Source organism: Rhodnius prolixus, unplaced genomic scaffold (genome assembly GCF_049639745.1).
Source record: "Rhodnius prolixus isolate KJV_2025 unplaced genomic scaffold, Rpr scaffold_2, whole genome shotgun sequence".
Classification (NCBI taxonomy): Eukaryota; Metazoa; Arthropoda; class Insecta; order Hemiptera; family Reduviidae; genus Rhodnius; species Rhodnius prolixus.
The window spans coordinates 46,717,534-46,737,824 of record NW_027411592.1 but is presented as its reverse complement, the minus strand read 5'-3'; the positions used below and the strand labels follow the sequence as shown (position 1 = coordinate 46,737,824).

The 20,291-nt window shown below is 33.3% G+C and overlaps 2 protein-coding genes across 5 annotated transcripts in view; both read right to left on the bottom strand.

Moving 5' to 3' along the window:
* Positions 1–2,593, bottom strand: part of LOC141449758 (LIM homeobox transcription factor 1-beta) — a 63,621-nt gene extending 61,028 nt beyond the window's left edge. The window contains exon 1 of the mRNA XM_074119495.1: positions 2,384–2,593. The gene's annotated coding sequence lies outside the window, so the exon portion shown is untranslated. The remainder of the gene's footprint in view (positions 1–2,383) is intronic.
* Positions 2,594–9,030: 6,437 nt separating this feature from the next.
* LOC141449757 (discoidin domain-containing receptor 2-like) overlaps positions 9,031–20,291 on the bottom strand; it is a 471,131-nt gene continuing 459,870 nt past the window's right edge. For 3 of the 4 annotated variants that reach the window (XM_074119490.1, XM_074119491.1, XM_074119493.1), the window contains 7 exons: positions 19,990–20,291; positions 19,768–19,905; positions 18,529–18,758; positions 16,816–16,908; positions 16,579–16,720; positions 16,348–16,497; positions 9,031–13,894 (listed from right to left, as the gene is read on the bottom strand). In XM_074119490.1, the coding sequence (XP_073975591.1) occupies positions 13,721–13,894; positions 16,348–16,497; positions 16,579–16,720; positions 16,816–16,908; positions 18,529–18,758; positions 19,768–19,905; positions 19,990–20,291 (1,229 nt within the window). In that variant the 3' untranslated portion in view covers positions 9,031–13,720. The remainder of the gene's footprint in view (positions 13,895–16,347; positions 16,498–16,578; positions 16,721–16,815; positions 16,909–18,528; positions 18,759–19,767; positions 19,906–19,989) is intronic. The other variant, XM_074119492.1, reaches the window with a different exon arrangement.

Here is a 20,291-nt window from a genome sequence, read left to right as displayed (position 1 = left end):
TCGTTTCTCGTGCAGCACTATCCCTTGTGTAAGTTAATTTTAACATTAGTTTTTTTTCTTGAATTAGTTAGTTTTATCTACAAATTTTTGTCAAATTCTCTTGTATGAAAGTTAATTTTACCCTTCTCACAGTCTTTTGTTTTTTGTTTTAAATAGTTTACATACTTCTCGGCTAATTATCTATCAGCGTTTGTTTTGTCTTTTTTTTTTTTTAACGTCTGTCTTATCTTTTTGAAGAGGTTATTTATCTCAAATTATTTTTATCTCTGTTTATACTTGAACATGTTACATGTGCACCGATTGTTTCTGAAAATCTTTTGGCTTATAAATTGTTTTATTAGAAAGGAGTATTTTTTATTTTATTTGAAGCTAATATGAAATAGGAGATTTTAGGAGATCTGGTGAACAGGTAGCAACAGCCAAAAATCAAGTCAGAATTAGAATGCTTGCCTTGCCACCTTTAAGTGTTTTCCCCAAACCTCAAGATTTTGTACAGATTCTTCTTGTTTATTGTGTTTTGCTCAGGTAGCAAACTTGAAGAAATTCTAGTTAAAGATTTTTTGTGGCTGTAAAATGAAATAATTAAATATTTAAAAAAAGGAAGTAGTGAATAGTAAAAGTTCATGAGTTTGGAAAAATAAAATAAATTGAATCTTGTAGAATTATGAACTTGTTTTTATTATCTTATTTTTATCTTTCTGTCTTTTCAAAGTCCTCTTGTATGAACCAACTATATCGAGCATCCAACCATCTACATATATTTCAAGAACTCACGACAGTGTTCTCTCAATTACTGACAACACTGACCAAATAGGACACAGTGAGCTGTAAGAAGCTCCTAGAAAGAGAAAAAACTAAGCGCTTGCACAAAAAATCTCTAGAATAGGAAAATGGTTAATACCAATAAAACGAAATATTTTGTGGTATCAAAAATCAGAAGAAATAATTCGACAATAAAGAAAAACTGAGTTGAAGTGAGCAGTTTCAATGCTTAGTAAAATTGCAGGCTAAACAGATTAAATAAATTTGAGAGGGTTATTGGCATAAGGTGTTTTCGGCCTTAAAAGGAAATTCCTTATAAAACGTGGGTCAAAGAGTTGAAATTAACATTTAGCTATCCACCCACATTGTACCTGCCGCACCAAGGTAACGGGAACTGCCGAAAACTACTCTTGAAAACATTCCTGATTAGAGTAAACTCATTAGAATTGACGAAAAATAAAAAAAAAAGTTGGTTTAAAGTTTTTCCCTTTGAAAACAGACCAAAACGTAAGGTCTGAAAACGTAACGGGTAAGGTTTGAGCGGAATAGAAATCTGATAAGTTTTATTTAAATTAAGCGCCTCCTATATAATAAACTTCAAATTATTGAGACATCAAAAGAATCTGGTGAAATTATCTAAGAAGTAGGAAGTTGTAGAAGATGTGTATTAAGGACTGGCTGATGGTAAAATTTCTGAGTATAAAAACATGGCATACTCAAGATTAAAATCAGTTAAAAGTTCATCAGCTAAAGATATAGAAAGGAGAAAATTAATAGCTGTAAACATCTTGACATAAACAACTAGTTGCTTTAGTAGTAAAACATACTGGTTACTTCGAATTGCTTAAAAGTAATTAGTTAAACAAAATGTAATGATGTGATAAATCAAAAAGCATAATCTAATTCTCTCCAAAATTTCTATCTAATAAGCGAACAACTTGCAATCCTTAGTGCGGCCTTCTCTATAAATTTGAACCAAGTAACTATGAAAATTTTATAATATAAATAATGTTCTTACAGAAATTTACCAGTATGTTAACAGAAACTTTTTATTTTTTGCATAAATATTGAGAAACTTTATAAAGGTGCATGAAAAAAGAACTTATTGAAAATAAAACAGATATCTCTTGAATTAATGCATTTTAGAGTTTTGTTTCAGTTTTCTGAGTTGAATATTTGTGATTCTTTGTGGCATTTAGTTGTGATCTGTCAGTAAAAGGAAGATTTTTTTCTCTTTAAGTATAGAAACGTTCTGGCGGTGTTTTCAATGCAGATTTGTATTCACGGTAAATACATAAATATATTTCATATATGTTGCTGCTGGTAAATTATAGCTACGTTGATTAACCATATATGTACATATAACCAAATAGCAAAACTTTGAAATTAAAACCATTTTTATTGCATTACTCTTTTCGTGATATTATCTAATGAAAAACAGATCTTTGAAAGTTCAAGCATGTTGTACAATTGGCATCCGCGCATGCAAACTGTGATTGTTGAGTTATGATTAGGAGTGAAGGAGGTCAGGTTACTGAGTGGTTAACCAGAGTGCTTGTTCGATTGTTAAACACATCATTAGATGTGCGGAGGAACATGTTTTATGGGAAGGGGTCCTCACCTGTCCTCTCGGCTATCTGACGTCATGCAGTTGGTCCGGCGGTCCACGATCGATGCCGACAACACCGAATAACGGTTTGTCATCAGCTGATGACGGTGTCTGGCCGGCCCATAGTCTCCTGCCTCCGGACATCATCTATACACGGCCTGCAATCTTAGTAGTTCTATTTAAATATATGTCGGATGGTGACTGTCGTCCGGTAGGCTTCCAGAAGCGCTCCAAGCATGTTGAGTCTAGGTGGGGGTGCGGGAATGGGGAATTTACCGCCTTGAATATGGGATATCCTTCCGCCCGGAGGCGGGGCCACCAAGCCAACCCCCTTTTTGCCGTCCCCACTACTTTATATTTGGTGGGGGGAGACGTTTCTTAGTTCTCCAGCTTTCCCCTTTTTCCATCTGCATTCTTAAATACAAAAGGCAAAAATTTACTCAACTAGGATATGTGCACTTGGGAAGTCTGGACAGTAGGACAGATTTAAGGTTTCCTTTATAGCTGGGATGAAATGTAAAATTATGGTAATAACACATATAAATAATATACTACGTTGGCGCTGCATCACATTTCCGTTTCAAATATTTATTTTTTGTTATTTCTTTCCCGATATTTATGCGCTCCCTAATTAAATAGGTTCTTAATGAGGTTACTATTTCATAAAGAGGGGACATGAGACAGAATAACTCTCCAGAATTCCCGTCATACCATTTAAATGCCCACTCCAGTTCCAACATTTACCGGTCATCACCGATTTCCTGATGGCTATTTAAATGAGCTCTCTCTCACTTTGCACACATTGATTTAGCTGCATACATACTTGTGCATTAATGCACTCCTGTTTCACTATCAGACTCTTGGGCAGAATTAATATATGACGAGAGAAAATTTGCCTACTTCACATTCTTCAAATTATGCAGAACGTTTCAGCATTTATGTTTAATTTGACGCTATTTTTTTATAATCTCGCACTATTGTAGCATTAAGAGAACCAACGCTTTTTACCTACAGAGTTTTGTATAATTCTCGACCACTTATTTTGTACCGGTGAGTCGAGAAGGAAAGAACAATAATAACCTTTGTTTACTAAAGCACTAAGCAGACGTTTCGACAGTGTGTTTTGACTATAATCGACCATCTGCAAGCTCCAAATCACGAATTCGTTATTGAACAATGCTACGTTGAAGGAGGAGCAATTCTTGGAGTAGTATGCTACTCTTTTTGCGATCTTATTTCGTTTCACAAAGTTTTGTTTGGATCTGAATATCACGGAAGAAATTGAGTAATATTTACAGACCTAGAATCTATCATAGTTTTACTTTTAATGTGTTGTCAAACTGTTCAAAGTGTATTAGGTAAATTTGTCTTATCTACAATGCAAAGGTGTATGAATGTATTGTACATGTATAACTATAACTCTAAACAGCTATAATTTTATAGTACGTACAATCTTTATTACTCTTTATAAAAAATATTTTTCAATGAAATTCTTTAATAACATTTATGTACTGTCTACTTGTAATTGTACCCCTTGTTCATTTCAAATTTCGGTGGGCCAGCAGTTCTGCTCAATCTTCTTATACCATTTTAGCAGAAGTTTGGAAATGATTCATTGTTTAAATACGAAACGATGGAAATTTTTCTCCGCATACTTCAAGACGTAAGCAAATCATTAAGACATGTAGGTTGCGTCAAACATTTATTTTTAAGTGAATAAGTTAAAAATTAATCTTTACTAAGAATAAAGATAGCAGGACGGGACCTATGCCCCATGGCACCGCAGCCAAAAAAGGCATATTGTGCCTTCCCCTTTGGATCTAATAGACGAAGCCTCCCGTACTAAAAAGGTTGAGGACTATTCCTACTAGTTCTTCTTGCGTTACAATCTCCTTTGGCCTCAAACAGCCAGTGGTTTCATAGCGCAACCACTCGACTGCAACCAATCGAACTGTAAGTGAGAGGTCGTTTCCTTCTCTTCCTGACACAATCTGCGCATCGGTTCCTAGCTTTGATGGCCGTCTGTTGTTCAGTCTTCCTCCACCACACTACCGCCCCGTTGGTGATACTTGGAATGACTGTCCATGTGTAGAACCAGAGGGTCATTTTGGAGGAAAACGCCATGTCTTCCCATAGGTTCTGGAAATAACCCTTTCTACTAGCACTTGATATGAAGGTTACAATGTTTTGTACATTGACACTTCATATATTTATTTTTTGTACATATTTATATTATAATAAAGATGCATTCTATTGTAGTATTACCACAAAGAGTATAACTTTATCTAGATGTGCTTTCCAGATGAGTCTGGGGTCTAGGACAACGCCCAGATACTTAACCTCACCCGACACTACCAGAGGGACCAAAGTAGTCTAGTATGGTTCACAGAAACATCGACCCTTCTACACCAATTCTCTATGATCTTGAGTGCTTCCTGCATGAGCTAAGCAACGATTGCCTCGTACCTACCCCTGACCACCACAGAAATATCATCTGTGCAGCCCAGGACCGAGAACCCACGAAGGTCTAGCATCTCAAGTAAGTTATCTGTGACCATGTGCCACAGGAGCGGAGATAAGACCCCCCTGAGGTTAATTCGAGGGTTACCTGTGGCAGACCACCACTACCGCAGGACGGCTAATGGGGTTTCGCCCGGCGCCCCAAGGTAAGCGTTACTGCACATATATTTTACACCCCTGTACGCATTTAGTCTCGACACGAGTCCCCATCTCAGTTTGGGTAGGGATTCGGGGATCCGGAAAGGGATAGACAGGATCAAAGGAGGGATAGAAGCAAGGATTAGCTGTGGGGGTATACTATGCTCTATGTGCTCGTACTGTGTAAATGTAACAGTACATGTGGTTCATGTTCATGTTGTTAGGCTGGGATATCCGCAGGGACGCCAATTACCCTGAAGAAGTGGCTAATCCACTTCCCCCTACGGGGAATCTTTATGGCTAACGGCCAAATCATGTTGAATATACCAGTTCTCGTCCGATCTCTGAAGTTAAGAAATCTGTACTGAATCGTTATGCATTTTTATACTGATCGTTTAAATGACTGAATGAATTTTGTGATGTAAGCTCAGCTAAAGCTGGTACTTTTAGCAGATTTTGAAATTTAGGCATGTTTGAAACAGACCCATCCTATTTTATTTCCTCATTGGTCAGAAAATTATAAAATACTTTGCTATACAGTATACATTACTGTTTATTGTTTGCAACACTGAGACAACATTCTATTAAAACGTAGAAGAACAGAGGAAGATAGAAGATAGAGGATCTTATGAAGCTGATCTAAAGTTCTGCGCTGTGAGGATGGACAGCTTGACCAACATGGAGTTCATTTAAAATAGTTTTTAATTTGCAACTATTGAATAATTACAAAGCTTGTTTTATTACTTTACTTTTTACTTTTAGTAAGCAGTGAGTATTGCGGGTGAGTTAAGTTTCAAATAGTGTTTTCATTTGAAATATACAATGATGTTTCATTAGTAAATAGTTAAAAATGGTCTCGGTTTGATGTAATATGCCAAAGATTTATTGATTAATTTAACGATTTTCAGGCAGGTTTCACGGCCAACTACCAAATTATTTCTGTATGAACGGAATTCCAAGCTGATGATTCATGCTGTTCTGTTAACTTTCCTTTTCCGCCTTTATTGTTAACTCTGTTTGATTGGATTCATGACTTGAAAAAGTAGTTTTTACTAAATTGCTAAACGTTTCGGTAAGAATGAGGGCTTTGCTTTGGGATGAGAATTACAGAATAAATTTAATTCCTGAAACATCCTCATTCATCCAATACATTTTTTAATCACTAAATATTTAAATATTTTGGTTTTGATTTAAAAAACTGTACAAATTATCAGTAAAAACATAAATGAACAAACTGAATAAACTAACTTTCTATGGAGTACTTAATAAGATAGTATTGTAAACATCTGATTCATTCTAAAAAGCGTGACATGGATGCCATCTAGCGTAGTTAGGTGGAACTCTTTACTTGATAAGTATACTTCTCTATGCAATTATTTATTAATTTTTCTATTTCCAGAATAAGAAACTTTTAGTTGTTTGTACAGATTTTCGATTTTGAATTTGTGCAGAAAAACTTACAACTTAGATGTTATTTGTAACCGATTTTGAGGCCTCACAATAAGTGTATCTGGAGTATTTTTTATTCATTTCATGAATTATTTATAAAAGTATATCTGAAATAACAGCTTTCTTTGTTAGGGATAAGATTCTTCCAAGTTAAATTAATGGAAAACTTTGCATAAGTGACTTTCTTTTCAACGTGCTGCCTCATAGAAAGTCAACTAGATAAATGTATATTTTTAACTGTTTGTAACACATTCTTTTCCCAACCAATTTATCAGATAGTTTTAATCTTCCAGCTGATCTAAACACCTATCTTTAATTTATTGCATATTTATATTGAGCTCCTAGTTTTCAACATAATTTCTTACTCCCTCAAATCATGGGGTGAAAGGTTTTTTTGGCACTGAGGTTATCGGCATTACGTTGTCTGCGTTCAACAACATTCTGACAATTTTGCCCTAAGTAATTTGTTCAAAAATCGTTTTGGAGGTTTCCCATCTCTAGTATATCTTTTATAATCCGTGGTCTCAGTCAGAACATCAACTTACCTTGAAACAGAGACTCTGTTTGCACTGGTGGGAACACCCGAGGTAAGAAAGTAGCTCAAGAGCACAATGTGTGAATGTAAATTAGATAAATGGCTGGTAAGAAGAAACCAATAAAGAAAAGAAGTTAAAAATCTACTTACTAGCCATGGTAAATTGATAAGGATATTTCTGCTTGCTGGAATTGCAGCGAAGTGGTGTAGGTGTGCATGCAATTGTTATTGGTGTGTGCATGTGTGTGATTGTATTGAAGAAGCTGCTACATTTCCTGGAAGCGCAAACTACTGGATGATAAGCTGTACCCTCGTTGAATTTGAAGAATAGAGTATACTTAATTTACTAAGCACACATCTGCAATCACCGTCAGAGAAACGGCGAAGTACCATGGTTTTTTGTTTTAGAGGAACCTTGTCGGAACACCGAGAGAGATTGAGATCTACAATATTTTATGAAAAAAAGGACTTGACTTCTTGGTAAACTAAATTAATAAAACCTCTCTATTCACGGAGCTACACAACTAAGTGAATTCAAGTGCAATCTATCGGCTACAATTTGAACTAAACCAAGTTGGACTAAACTGCTTTGGATTATTTCATAATTTCAAGGCATACTTTTTCACCTTGGAATTTTATTTATTACAAGACTTCAAAATTATTCATTTTAAGTAAAATTATAAATATAATCTAGATTAATATAGAATCTTATCGTTATATATTAAAATGAATTTTAATTTGTATAGAATTCTAAATGAGGCGACGAGATGAACCTGAACTTAATAAACAAAATGAAATAGCATTCTAGCTTTCAGGTACTTCAGACATCAAACGCCTGAAATTAAACTTATTTTTTTGTAACATTGCATACAAATAAGACGGTTGAATATGGTGGGTATGAACAACTTTGGGTTAACATAGTTTCAATTGTCAATGATATACATGTGTGTATTTACCTAGGCCAAAAATTAAATTAATAAAAATCATTGGTTCTAGAACTGCCCTTTTCTTAAAGTTTTTCTTAATTAAAGAGTTAATTAAAACAAAAAACGCTTATAGGTGACAGTAGACACTTAATCGCAAGAGAAGCCTTGCCCCACAGCTGCTTTACCCTTGCATCGCCACTCTTGGGTAGAACTGATTAAAGTAAATTAGTCCGGCCTCGAAAACCATTCCAGTTTCTCATGTAGAAAAATTAATTGCCCACCCTGAATATTTAGCTATACAGAGGATGTAGGACTCGAAGAAGGCCTCCTGAAAATAAATGGAAGTTACCATTAGAACAAAAACGACTAATATACACTAATATACATCAGGGTATTCGAAACCATTCGGACCAATAGACTAGAACTTTTGTGTTCAACCAATCATTCAAATTCGCCAAAAATCCAGTCTTTTCAATCAAAAATACTTCTTCAGTTTTCAAATGCTCCATTTTATGTATCTAAAGCTATTTTTTACAATGATCCTGAAATTTCATTTGTTACTGAAGCATAGAAATCCAAATATCGAAAAATCCTTCGACTCTCTTATTTTCTGTACAAACCATTGGCCTCTACCTCGCTTCCATGTTGTCCACCATGTCGATTGTGACGCCTCGTGAATTAAAGATGGCCCTGTGACCACCTACAACTGAAAAGGGACAAACTCCAGCAAGAATGCTACCAGTGTGCAGCTTCTCTCCTCAATTTGTAATCACAGAACTTCTTCTTATATATATATAAAGAAGGGTTTCAAACAAATTAATAAGTGATCTAAGACAAAATAGTGTTATGAAAATGCTCAAAACACCCTTAGCAAGGATCAAAAGACCCACTCAGGTAAAATTAAGGATTTAAAGAAAAATGAAAAAAGAGTATCGTCATAAAAAGTAGAAAAGAAGGAAAATCGAAGAAACAAACACAAGTCATTACAAGAAAAATTTATATTTCAATAAACAAAAATTCAGCGTTTACTCCAAAAAATTTATGGGTTTATAGATATATTCAATTAAATTTTCCTTTGTTGCTGTCGAATGTTTACATAAAGAAAAAACTTTTATTCAACTGCTTAAACTAATTCTTCAAAATGTTCTGTTTAATGCTGGAAGATGAAAATAACTTAAATTGCTTCCGATTTCCTTAAGAAAGAATAAAATCAAATAAAAAAATAGATTCGATTGGAACGATAAAAATTGGCATGTACATGCGTTTACCATCTTGCGAATGAAATAAATGAAAACATTAACAAAAAAAATTGAACACACACTTAAGAATAAAATAAACAACATTTACAATGTGCTTGTGTTTTATTGCAGTAGAATTACAAAATAATAAAATCTATATTTCATATACTTAACTAATTTGTTGTGTTTATTTATGAAATATTTTGTTTTATACTGTTTCAAATTTCCACAATATTTACTATTTACACGATAAATACATATTTTTTTGTTATATTTTTACTAAAAAAAAAGAGACCAAACAAGCACTTTATTTACTTTACTTTTATTTATAAAGATAATATTTTCAATTTGTGTTAATGTGTTCTTGTGTACACGTTAAATATATATATTTATTTATTTATATATGTATATTCTTAATAATTATTTACTTATTTACAATTAAATAAAGTCAACAGTATCTAGATTTTTTTTCTTTTTTAGGTCCCATGAAGTTTATTAATTGTCACACGCAAAAAACTAACACAGTATTTTGAAAGCTCATTCTAAAAATTTGTAGCCTTAACTTACTAATAATGTCCTAATGAATAAAGATAATTATTAAATTAATAACACAATGTATTATTGTTTTCAATTTTAATTAAAAGTCAATTTTAAAAACAAAGAAGACGAAAAATTGATTCTTATATTGCAACTTAGAAATACATTATAGTCTTTGTCAAAACTTAAATAAACGATCCACCAACGTTGAAAACCAAATTAATTTTCATATTATCTCCTCTCTCCTCATATATTGTATTTTTATTAAAGTTTGGAAATGTAATAAAAACTATATTTTCGAGGTTTTAGAAATCAAGGTACACGAAAATACACTTTAATGTAGGAACTGCAATATGGCATTCTCTTAAATACATCATAACAATTTTTGGGGAGGAAAATTTTGTTCAATTCTAAAAGACTTGCTAATTTACACCTCATTAAAGTTACACGATTCGTACGGTTAGTCATGTTAATTAAAGAGGATTATTTTTTCTACGTTGCCCCGACGAACTAATTTAGACGTTAATTTAATGACAACAAACAACAGCAAAGTTGCCTTTAAATGAGAAGAACCACACCGTTTATTATTGAATGCAATGACGTGGTAATTACCTATTAGCTTCTCTTCTCATGCAGTAGATATATATATAAAATATATAAAAATGTACGTAAAGGTAGTAACCAGAAAGTGTTCATGAATAAAATTCATTGAAGATGATCAGTTGTAACACGTTTATCTGATCACATCAGTAATTCGACATTACAACATGTAAACAAATAATTCTACACTTCAAGATTGAAGAAAGTGGACATCAAATGAATATATGTATTATAAAGTTTACCTGAATTAATTAGAACAGTCGAATAGTAAGAGTTTTGTTGTAGAAAAAAGAATAAAATCACAGAAATAATAGGCCAAATAATGTTAAAACATTCGTTAAATTCGGTGTCGTTTTCTTGAAAAATTCCTAGTTTCAAATAAAAAAATATTTATTCTACTGTATATGAGAAAGTTAGCTGCTGCAGCTTAAAATCTACTTATCTGAAATAGCCAGCCAGACAAAACTAGGAAGTTCGAAAATTAAGTTATGTTTCCAAGTTGTACAGCGGTTCGTCACTAAGTTATGACAATTGTATTCGAACCAATTAACAAAAAAAAAAAAAATCTTTCACACAACACACGCACTGATAGCACACCGACAGCAATTGAAAGACTGTTTGAAGAAGATAAATGCAGATGACTGCATTCATACTTATGTCTTTGATTTGAAAAAGTCCAAAACTAGTTATTGATTTCTTTAATTTCATCAAATTGTTTATTACGATTTGTCCACCTTGAATGTTCACTATTGTTTTTATCTTTTTGCCTATTTTGTCCTGCACAAAATTTTTTAAACATGTCTTAAAATCTATGAAGAGGTAGGCCTTGTAAAAAATAGGACATTTAAGTGCATATTCATGGAACAAAAAATATATAAATATATTTTTAAACTACTACTTCTAAGTATTGCATTTTAGAAGTTAGTATGGATATCAACTTCGTTTATTTGTTTTGATAGTGAAGAATATAAAATAACAATTTGGCACAGTAGCAACCAATATCATAGACAATAATAGCGCCTTTGTTGAGTGAGCACTTAGATCGGCTTAAAGAAATTTTAATCATGAAAATTCAAGCATTTTGTAGACCACAGTACTTTTAAAACATCGTAAGCAATAAACCTGCTAAAAATTCATTAAACCCTCTCAGTTGCTGTCATATTTTTAGACCTTACCCCTAGTCAAAAAATAAGTTACAATGATATACAACGGAGCAGAATAGAAACACATTGTAACTGATGCTCAGCACTTAGGTAAACACCAATTTAGGTTTAATTCTTTATAATGAAAACTAAGTAAATTTTACATTTTGTAGAGAGTGGTTAAATTAGAGACCTTGCACAGTTTACAGTAGTGACTAGAATTATTAGTTAAAAGAAAAGCGAAAGAATTATGATCTGAAGTTGTTCATTATCTACACTGTGATCGTGAAATCGCGGATTTATTTTATCCCTTTTTTATTACCAGACGACAATTTATTTCATGAAGAACTATCTGGTCTTCCAGTTGAACTTAATTCGTAATTTTAAAATTTATAGAAGCGTTCTTAGTCTTTAGCAAATACCTTTTGCTATATACGACAAATTTGTTATTAACTGAATGGTTAATTCGGAGTGTCCCTTTCTCAGCCAGTAATTTACTATTGCAAATGAGATAAATCTAGTAGCAAATCCTTAGAAATGATTTAAATTCTTTTCAGTTTCATCCAGGAAGAACCTTGTCACAGAAAAAGTAAAAACTAGAACAACAAACGATTGTTGCTGATTTAATTTTTCAAATCTGATTAGTTAGTTATTAGATTAGTTTGGAAAAAATGCCGTTAGTGTTCTATATGTCTGATGTGTACAATATAAGCATTGTTATACTTCACTGATGCAATATCTCTGGTTTAAATTTCGCAACGAAGAGGATTTACCCTAAACCTAATTTTAAAGGATTGCCTTCGGCAAGACTCTGCGATCCAAATTCATAGACAAAGCTAAACTATTTGTGCTAGCTCTACCAGCTCTTAGTGCCCAAGTTCCATCCTAGCTAAAATTTCATTAGGTATTTTTTTTTAAAACAAATATTTCTCTAACACATCAATGCTTACAAACGATATCTGCGACAAATTGTTATTTATAACAAAACTAGCAACAGTTGAACTTATCTCTCTTCAAATGATAATATTTTACTCTTTTAATTTTTTCAAATCCAAACATTTGACATTTGTTAAAAGTATATAACTGGAGCAAGCTAATTTAAATTACTGCCCACGATTGGGATTTATAAAGGCCTTCATTTACAAGAAATGTCAAACAAGCGGGAATGGTTGATGAAAAATTTATGCAAAAGGCAGTAAGCAAGATTATGAAAAAATAATAACCATTGCAATAAATCATAACTGTTTTAAAGAAACTTAAGACTAACATATCTTTCTTATATATTTGGGAATATTTATTTAAATATAGATAATTTATATTATTTCATTTTTTTGCCTATTGTCCACGAATAAACAGTCTAATTTTTTAAAGAATGTACAGTATTGTAAGGTACAACTTTTCAAAAACTGCATTAACTTAACAAATAAATTATTAATATTAGAAACGTGCTTTTCATTATTATATTTTTATAAATGAGTATTAATATATTATGATACATTTTATACATATAAAAGTTAATTCACACTATGTACATGGTTATTTACATGCACATTGTTCAAAATCTAATTGTCTAATCATTATGAGTTTTGTTATCTTTTGTGCAGGAATCTCTTTCTTTTATATTACTGAAAAAGATTTTTTTTTTTTTTTATGAAAATAAAATTTTCATTTTTTCTTATCATTTCTTTAAATGTGATCCTAAAGTTGGATATGTAAGGGCCGTACATAAAAAGGAACAGTCTTCATTCATTTTAGGGGTTCTATCACAATTCGCTAAAACCGTTTAGATGCACAACTTTACATCGAATACTCAATATTTTTTTAAAAATATTATTACTGTACATTCATTATTATTTAAGTAACAGAGTGAACAAATACCATTTCTTTCTTTTTTGTATTATGTTTTAATTTAATCAGTGCAAAAAAGTGATCTTATTTCTACTATTTTATGTGTTTATATCTTTTATTTTTCATTGTCGTTGTAAAATAATAATACAAAAGTTTTTTTTTATAAAATACTTTTTTGTTTGTGCAAAGAAGAAAGTTGCAACAGATGGATTTGATAAAAGTTGTGCAAAATATTTTCGTAACACATTAACTTAATTAAATATTGTCTCTAGTGAACCCCACACTCATATCTTTTGGCAAAAAAAGAACATTTAAATTTTTGTTTACAATGATATAGTTACAATAACAATTCTTTTGTAATACTGTAAGTAAAACCTTTTTTTTCTTCTTTACATTTTATTTATTTTAAGTGCTAATTAAACGTCTATCTTTTTTTGTGTACTGCCAAGAGTTGTTTCACCCATATGTTTTCTTTTTAAAAATAGATATAATTCTCTGAAGGTTGGCCTTAAATTTTGATCTCTTTTCCAGCACCTTGTCATTACTTCATATACATCACTCATACATATCGATGGTTTAGGTAAGAGTGTCTGAAACAGAAAAATAAGCAACGCGTGCAGATTAAAGTAATTTGTTTGCTAATAGTTAAATACATTACTTTAATGATTATTTGAATAAAAAGATTTTAGTATGTACAATGATCTGTAAAAAAAATTGCTAAATCTTACACATGCTCAAGGAGTCTACAAAGAAAAATTGGTGAAGACCAGTGACCCTTACAAATGTAGAAGTGTAATAATAAAAAAACTAGCAAATTTTATAAGTTATTTTATTCTACAAAACCCAGAGAGGTGCATCCATCATCTGATCTATGGCGCTGATATCCGAACATCGTTAATGCTCTACCGGCTTCTCTTTCCAGATTATGGATGTGTCCCTTATAGAGGACTTCACTCAAACTCACTTAGCGTAAGATGATAGAATTTAGTTCAAAGCACTGGAGTCCTGTCTGGGAGCTCTCAACTTCACTCCTACGAATTCACTTCTGGTAGAGGCCTGTGATTTTTCTCTTGAAGTTAGGAGGAAGCTTTTAGCTTCTCGTTGAATTGTGGACAGGCTAGTGGTCATAACCAGCCAAATGTTCGGAAAATATGTAATGTATCAACTAGAGTTTTAACAGAAAACTATTGGGCCAGAAAGAGAACTCCAATTTTAGTTGAGGTTTTCCGCGACCAGGCGCGTTTCTCTTCCCCCACTACATCAAGTTCCCCACCTTCCAAGCTACTGCTTTGATTACTCTAGACTCACTCCAAACTGTAGCACTCATATCTTCACCATTCTTTACCAATAAGAACCAAACCTTCCTAATTCTTTAAACAATCATAACTTCCTATCTACGCTTATTGCCAAATTTCCACAAATCAATTACTTCTATAAGGACGGTTCTAAAAATCAGGATGGTGTTGGGTGTTGAATCTATGACTGCCAATCTGACACCTGTTCTCAATTTAAAGTTCACAACCTTTCTTCAATATTTACAGCCAAACTAAATGTTTAGCCCACATCTGATCAGCGAATATTCAGCACTCTGTCATTATGATTGACTGTATAAACGCTCCTCAAAAATTAAAACAACTCGGTAATGACCCTTCCTTTTTGATCCTGGGCATTGGGGATATAATTCCTGAGGAATCATATCCCCAATGCCCAAAGTCCAAGATTTCTTGTCCTCCCAATCTCCCTCCCGAAGGCCTCTAGAAGCCATTCCCTCGGTAATTCCCTCCGTCCAAGTTTTCCTAGGCCTGCCTTTCCTTCTCCTCTCACTAGGAATGAAATCTATCATCTTCCTAGGCCATCTCTCACCACTTATACGCATCACGTGGCCGTACCATTTTAATTTCCGTGTTTCAATGGAATACAGAATGTTTTTTTTTGTATTCTAACATGTCTTCTGATTTCCGGATTAGGCACGCGCCATATCTTGGAGACCCCACAGCTTCTTCTCCAGAAATCCATTTCTAAGGCCAATAGCCTATCTTCCATTTTCTTTGTGAGGCTCCAAGTTTCTGCCGCGTAGAACGTTATATTTGCCAAGAAAACGTGGAAGAGCCTTTCTTTAATCTCGGATAAATTTACTCCAAAGTACCGAGTTCAGTAATTGGATAGCTTGCTTTCCCTTAACAATTTTCTTTTGTATGTCCAATTCTGAGGACCCACTAGCCGATAACCAGGCACCCAGGTTCTTGAACTCACTACACGGATGTAGCAGCCAAACGTGCCAACGTTAGATCTTCTACACAAAATAACTTCTAGCAGTAGGTTAGTGTATCTGGTGTGGGTGAGAGCACACTACGGATTGGGTGGCAATGAGAAGGCCGATATCGGCGCGAGACTGGCCACTCGTCTCTAAGAAACACCTACCGAGCCTCTAACTCCCTCAGATCTAAAAAAAAACTTCAAAAAAAAAAAAAATGCTACGAAAAATGGAGTGAAATTCTACTCCTCTATAAAGTCCTCCATACCAGTGAAACCATGGTTTACAGCTTTTTCAGAAAGCAGAGGACATTACTATGAGTAGGCTGAGATTCCACAACCATTAACCTCACCATTTGGCAATTATTGGCATATTCAAATAAGTATCCATAGTCTCCTGCGTTAAAGAATCAACAGCCGAAGTAAATAACTTTATCTTGGCCTGAAGTAAGTCAAACAACGGTAGAGATCAACTGTTGAGGGCAATATTACAGAAGAACTCCCCGCTTTCAACCAACTTAAACACTATACTGACTTACCCAAACATTTACCCTGACTTATACAATTACATAAGGACTAATAAAATTAAAATATAATACGCTTTGATGCAACCATACTAACAATTATTTTAAAACTTTACATACTAAACCACCTAATACTTTAACACAGAGCAATGAATGTTGGCTAATTTGCAATAACCTTAAGGCCAAGAAAGAAGAAGATAAAACAAATATCGGTTTAAATAATAATTCAATTTTTGTTAAATGAATAATTATAAATTAAAAATTACCTGTAATTCACCACCATAATACATTTGTTCGGCATTTTGTACTACTTCGTCATTTGTAAAATTAGAAAATGGTATTTCATTACATCTGCTAAATATTTCCCAAACGGTTACTGCAAATGACCATACACTGCTAGCGCATGTATGCCTATCCTGAAGTATAAAATTTACATTAAAAATATTGAAATAAATTCTATTCCTTAAAAGGTCCAAAACACTGTCTGAAGAGCTTACCAGCAATATACTCTCCCAAGGTTGCCATCTAATAGGAGCAGGTGGTCTGCCTCCAATTGCACTATAATGATTCTCGTACATTGGATTACAGATTGCTATATCTGCTATTTTAATTGTATAACCTCTACCTACTAAACAATTCCTATAAAGTAAATGGTTCAATTACCAAAACATATAAATGTTAATTTTACAATACATTCAGATGAAATCCAAAAATTATTCATTTAATAATAATACCTTGCAGCCAAATCTTTATGCACCAAATTCTTTGATTCTAAATATTTCATACCAGAAGCTATTTGTAAAGTCATAAACATTAAACACCCGCATCTGTAATTAAAAATAAATAAATATACAATTCTAAGCGCATTGTGAATTTCAAAAAGTATTCATGATGCATCATCAATTCATTAGGTAATTAGGTATTCATTAGTTTTTTTTGTTTTTTTAATGATTTAAGGCGCGTCAACATCTAAGGTTATTGGCGCCCAGAGCTTTTTTCAGTGCACTGCCAGCCTCCGAACAGTGTTCTCTCGTTACAGACAACACTGTCCATCACCGGACAGTGAGCTGTAAGAAGCTCCTAGGAAGAGAAAAATCTAAGGGTCAGCAGCTGGATTCGAACCCGGGACCTCAGCGTGGGAGCCCAATACGCTAACCGCATAGCTAATCCCTTCCTTCACTAATTAGTCTTCATTAATTATTTTTCAAAAAGAAGTGTTTATCACCTTCTATCAGTGAGATAGAACATGTATTCATTACATGAAATAGAATAGATAGAACATTACACAGAAATATAAAGACATTTTAGACGCGGTTTGTTACAGGAAAATGGGATTATAGTAAATTTTAGTTGGGTAAAGGGACCCTGTAGCCTGTAGTTTGAAGAACAACTGACATTGTAGACTCAATTGCAAAGGATGCAACAGTTAACGGTGAAAGAATAGACTACATTTCCTTGCCAATTTAGAAGATTTAAAAAGATTTTTAGGAAAGATGTTAGTGCAAAAATGGCAAGAGAAGAATACTACCTGAATTAAAGGCAATTTTTATAAATCTATGCATCCATTTCTTTAAAAAAACAGTGTAGTTTAAGTGCTTAAGTGTGGATAAAAAGGTGGTCACGATGGTAAGTCGTCTAAGAGCCAATCATGCAGTTTGTAAGGCCTACATGAATAGATTGGGTCTGTGTCCTTCCCCTCTATGTGAACAATGTCAACAGAATGAAGATTTTAGACACATTACCATATCATGTAATAAGTATTCACATAAAAGAAATTTTGTTTCAATAAAATATTAAAATTTCAATTATGAAAGTATCATATTCTCAGAAAATTTATTAGTCCTGCAAGAACTAATAAATTTTTTATTTAAAAAAATATAATAATGATTAATTTATTGTTGATGTCCGATGGACCTCGTTTATGTCTAGTCACAGCTTCCTGTTAGGTTTAAGTCTAATGGGTTAGAGGAAATTCAAGTACTCCACCCCAACTCGTTATTTTAGTTGTGTTAGAATGTGGCTGTGGTTAGAATGAAGGTATTTATTGGGATGCAAGTATATTTGGTATGAGTTGAAGTTGATATGAATGTATTTAATCGTAGGAATGCATGATTGGCAGAAAGTTTGCTAGTGAGTATTGGGCATAAATTATGGAAAACCAATAAAGGTGCTGTGGCTCGGTTATGTTGGATATTTAGCAATGGAATATCCATATTTATGGAATAATAAGTGGCTATGGCTACTTATATATATTTATATATATATAAATTCGAATCTTCAATAAATAAGAATGCCATATTTAAATTGATTCCAAACTAATTTAGTTACTAAAATTAAAGCATCAAGCACACTTGACGATATGCACAATAACTATTATCTGCATTAAACACAAATTTAGGTACTCAAAAAAATATTAATAGTCCTTGTAATACATAAAATGTAATTACTTGAGTGTCTCATTAGTTGTTAATAATTGTTCAAGATTTCCAAGATCTGCAGGATACTCCAAGATCGCCCAGGGTGGTTGTTCAGCAGTACAAACCCCTATAGTTCTAACTACATTTTGATCATTCAAACTAGATAACAGTTTCATCTCTCGAATACAATCTCCTCGCATGGTTTTCACAACTACCTTCCCTTTACCAACTTCTTCGCCCTCCATCTCGCACATAATTGCCTTTAAAATAAATAAAATAATGTTGAGTTATCGTAAATTTTACGCAAACTTTGCTGTTTGCATGCTATAGCTGGTATTAAATATTAGTACTCGGCTATAATTAATCGTAAATGGTTAACAATTCCATTAAAATAAATAATTAATTATCGGTAATTAAGGACCAATTATTACTAATAATATCCCATAAATAAATTACGATATTGAAACAATTATTTATTATTTACTCAGAACTGTATTAGAATAGAATAGAATAGAAAAGAAATTTATTATTCTGGGACAATTGTCCCCTAAGAATAAAACAGGTACAATTAGAGGCCTTAACAGTTTGGCCTGTGATTGAAAGAAAATAAATAAATAAATAAGTATTTACAAAAAGTGAAAATCAAAATAACAATAAAAATTAAGGAAATAAATTAAAACAATTCGAATTTCGGAGGAAGCTGAATAGAAAGGAGATAACTGAATAGACGGGATTTAAAGATGGAAAGGGTAGGAGCAGGCAAGGAGTTCCAGAGAGAGGTAGCATGTATTAGGAAGGACTTGTCAAAGGATGAGGTACGGTGAGAGGGAATATAGTGATCGGATGAGCGAGATCTAGTGTTACGGGAATGGATGGAGGATTTAAACTTAAGGAGTTGAAAAATATAGGAAGGCCTTTGAGACTGGATGACTTGAAAAAGGAAAGAAGCCAAAAGATATTAGCGGCGAAAGACAGGAAAAAGCCACTTCAACTCATCGTAGCAGTGCGAAATGCGAGAGTCTCTGGAAATGCTGAAAATAAATCTTATGAAGCAGTTCATGAGGCGCTTGAGCTTAGCTTCAATATCACCAGAAAGACCGCCATACACTAAACAACCACAGTCGAAATGGGGGAATATAAGAGAGGAAACTAGGAGTTGCCGAGTCTTAATTGGAAAAAGGTGACGGGAACTATTAAACTGCTTAAGGATATGGATGGAACGACGAGAGATTTACTGTAATTATTAAATTACAATAAAATTTTACTTACTTCGCCAACATGACAAGAACCAATCTTCTGAACAACCCGCAAACAATAACGAGGTATAGGTATCAGTTCACCTTCTCTACATTTATACGATTGCCCCATACTTGGAGCTATATTCCAGGCCACCGCTGGGGGAGCCAACTATAAGAAATAAAAAACAAAAATAGAAAAAGAGTAACAGGACACTTAATGCAGCATAAATGGAAGCAGATCCAAAAATCTAACCCGATGTTTTTCTCTAGGCGCTGTATGATATCTTTTTCTAATTGGTGAATCTGGCCCTGTTACTGCATATGGTGTAACGCTTCCCAAGTTGACTGCACTACCGTTTGCCACATAGAAGCCTCCTGCGCTTCCATTAGCTATAGGAGTATTCTGTAAACTTCTAAATTGTAAAGTTGAATAACTCTGTCCTTGCCGTCCAGCAACAACACCACCTGACAGACTTCCAGTCATGCTGCTATTATCGCTCAAATCGTCTAAAACTGCATCCTTGTGGGCTGCATCATCCGAATGTACTGATTCTG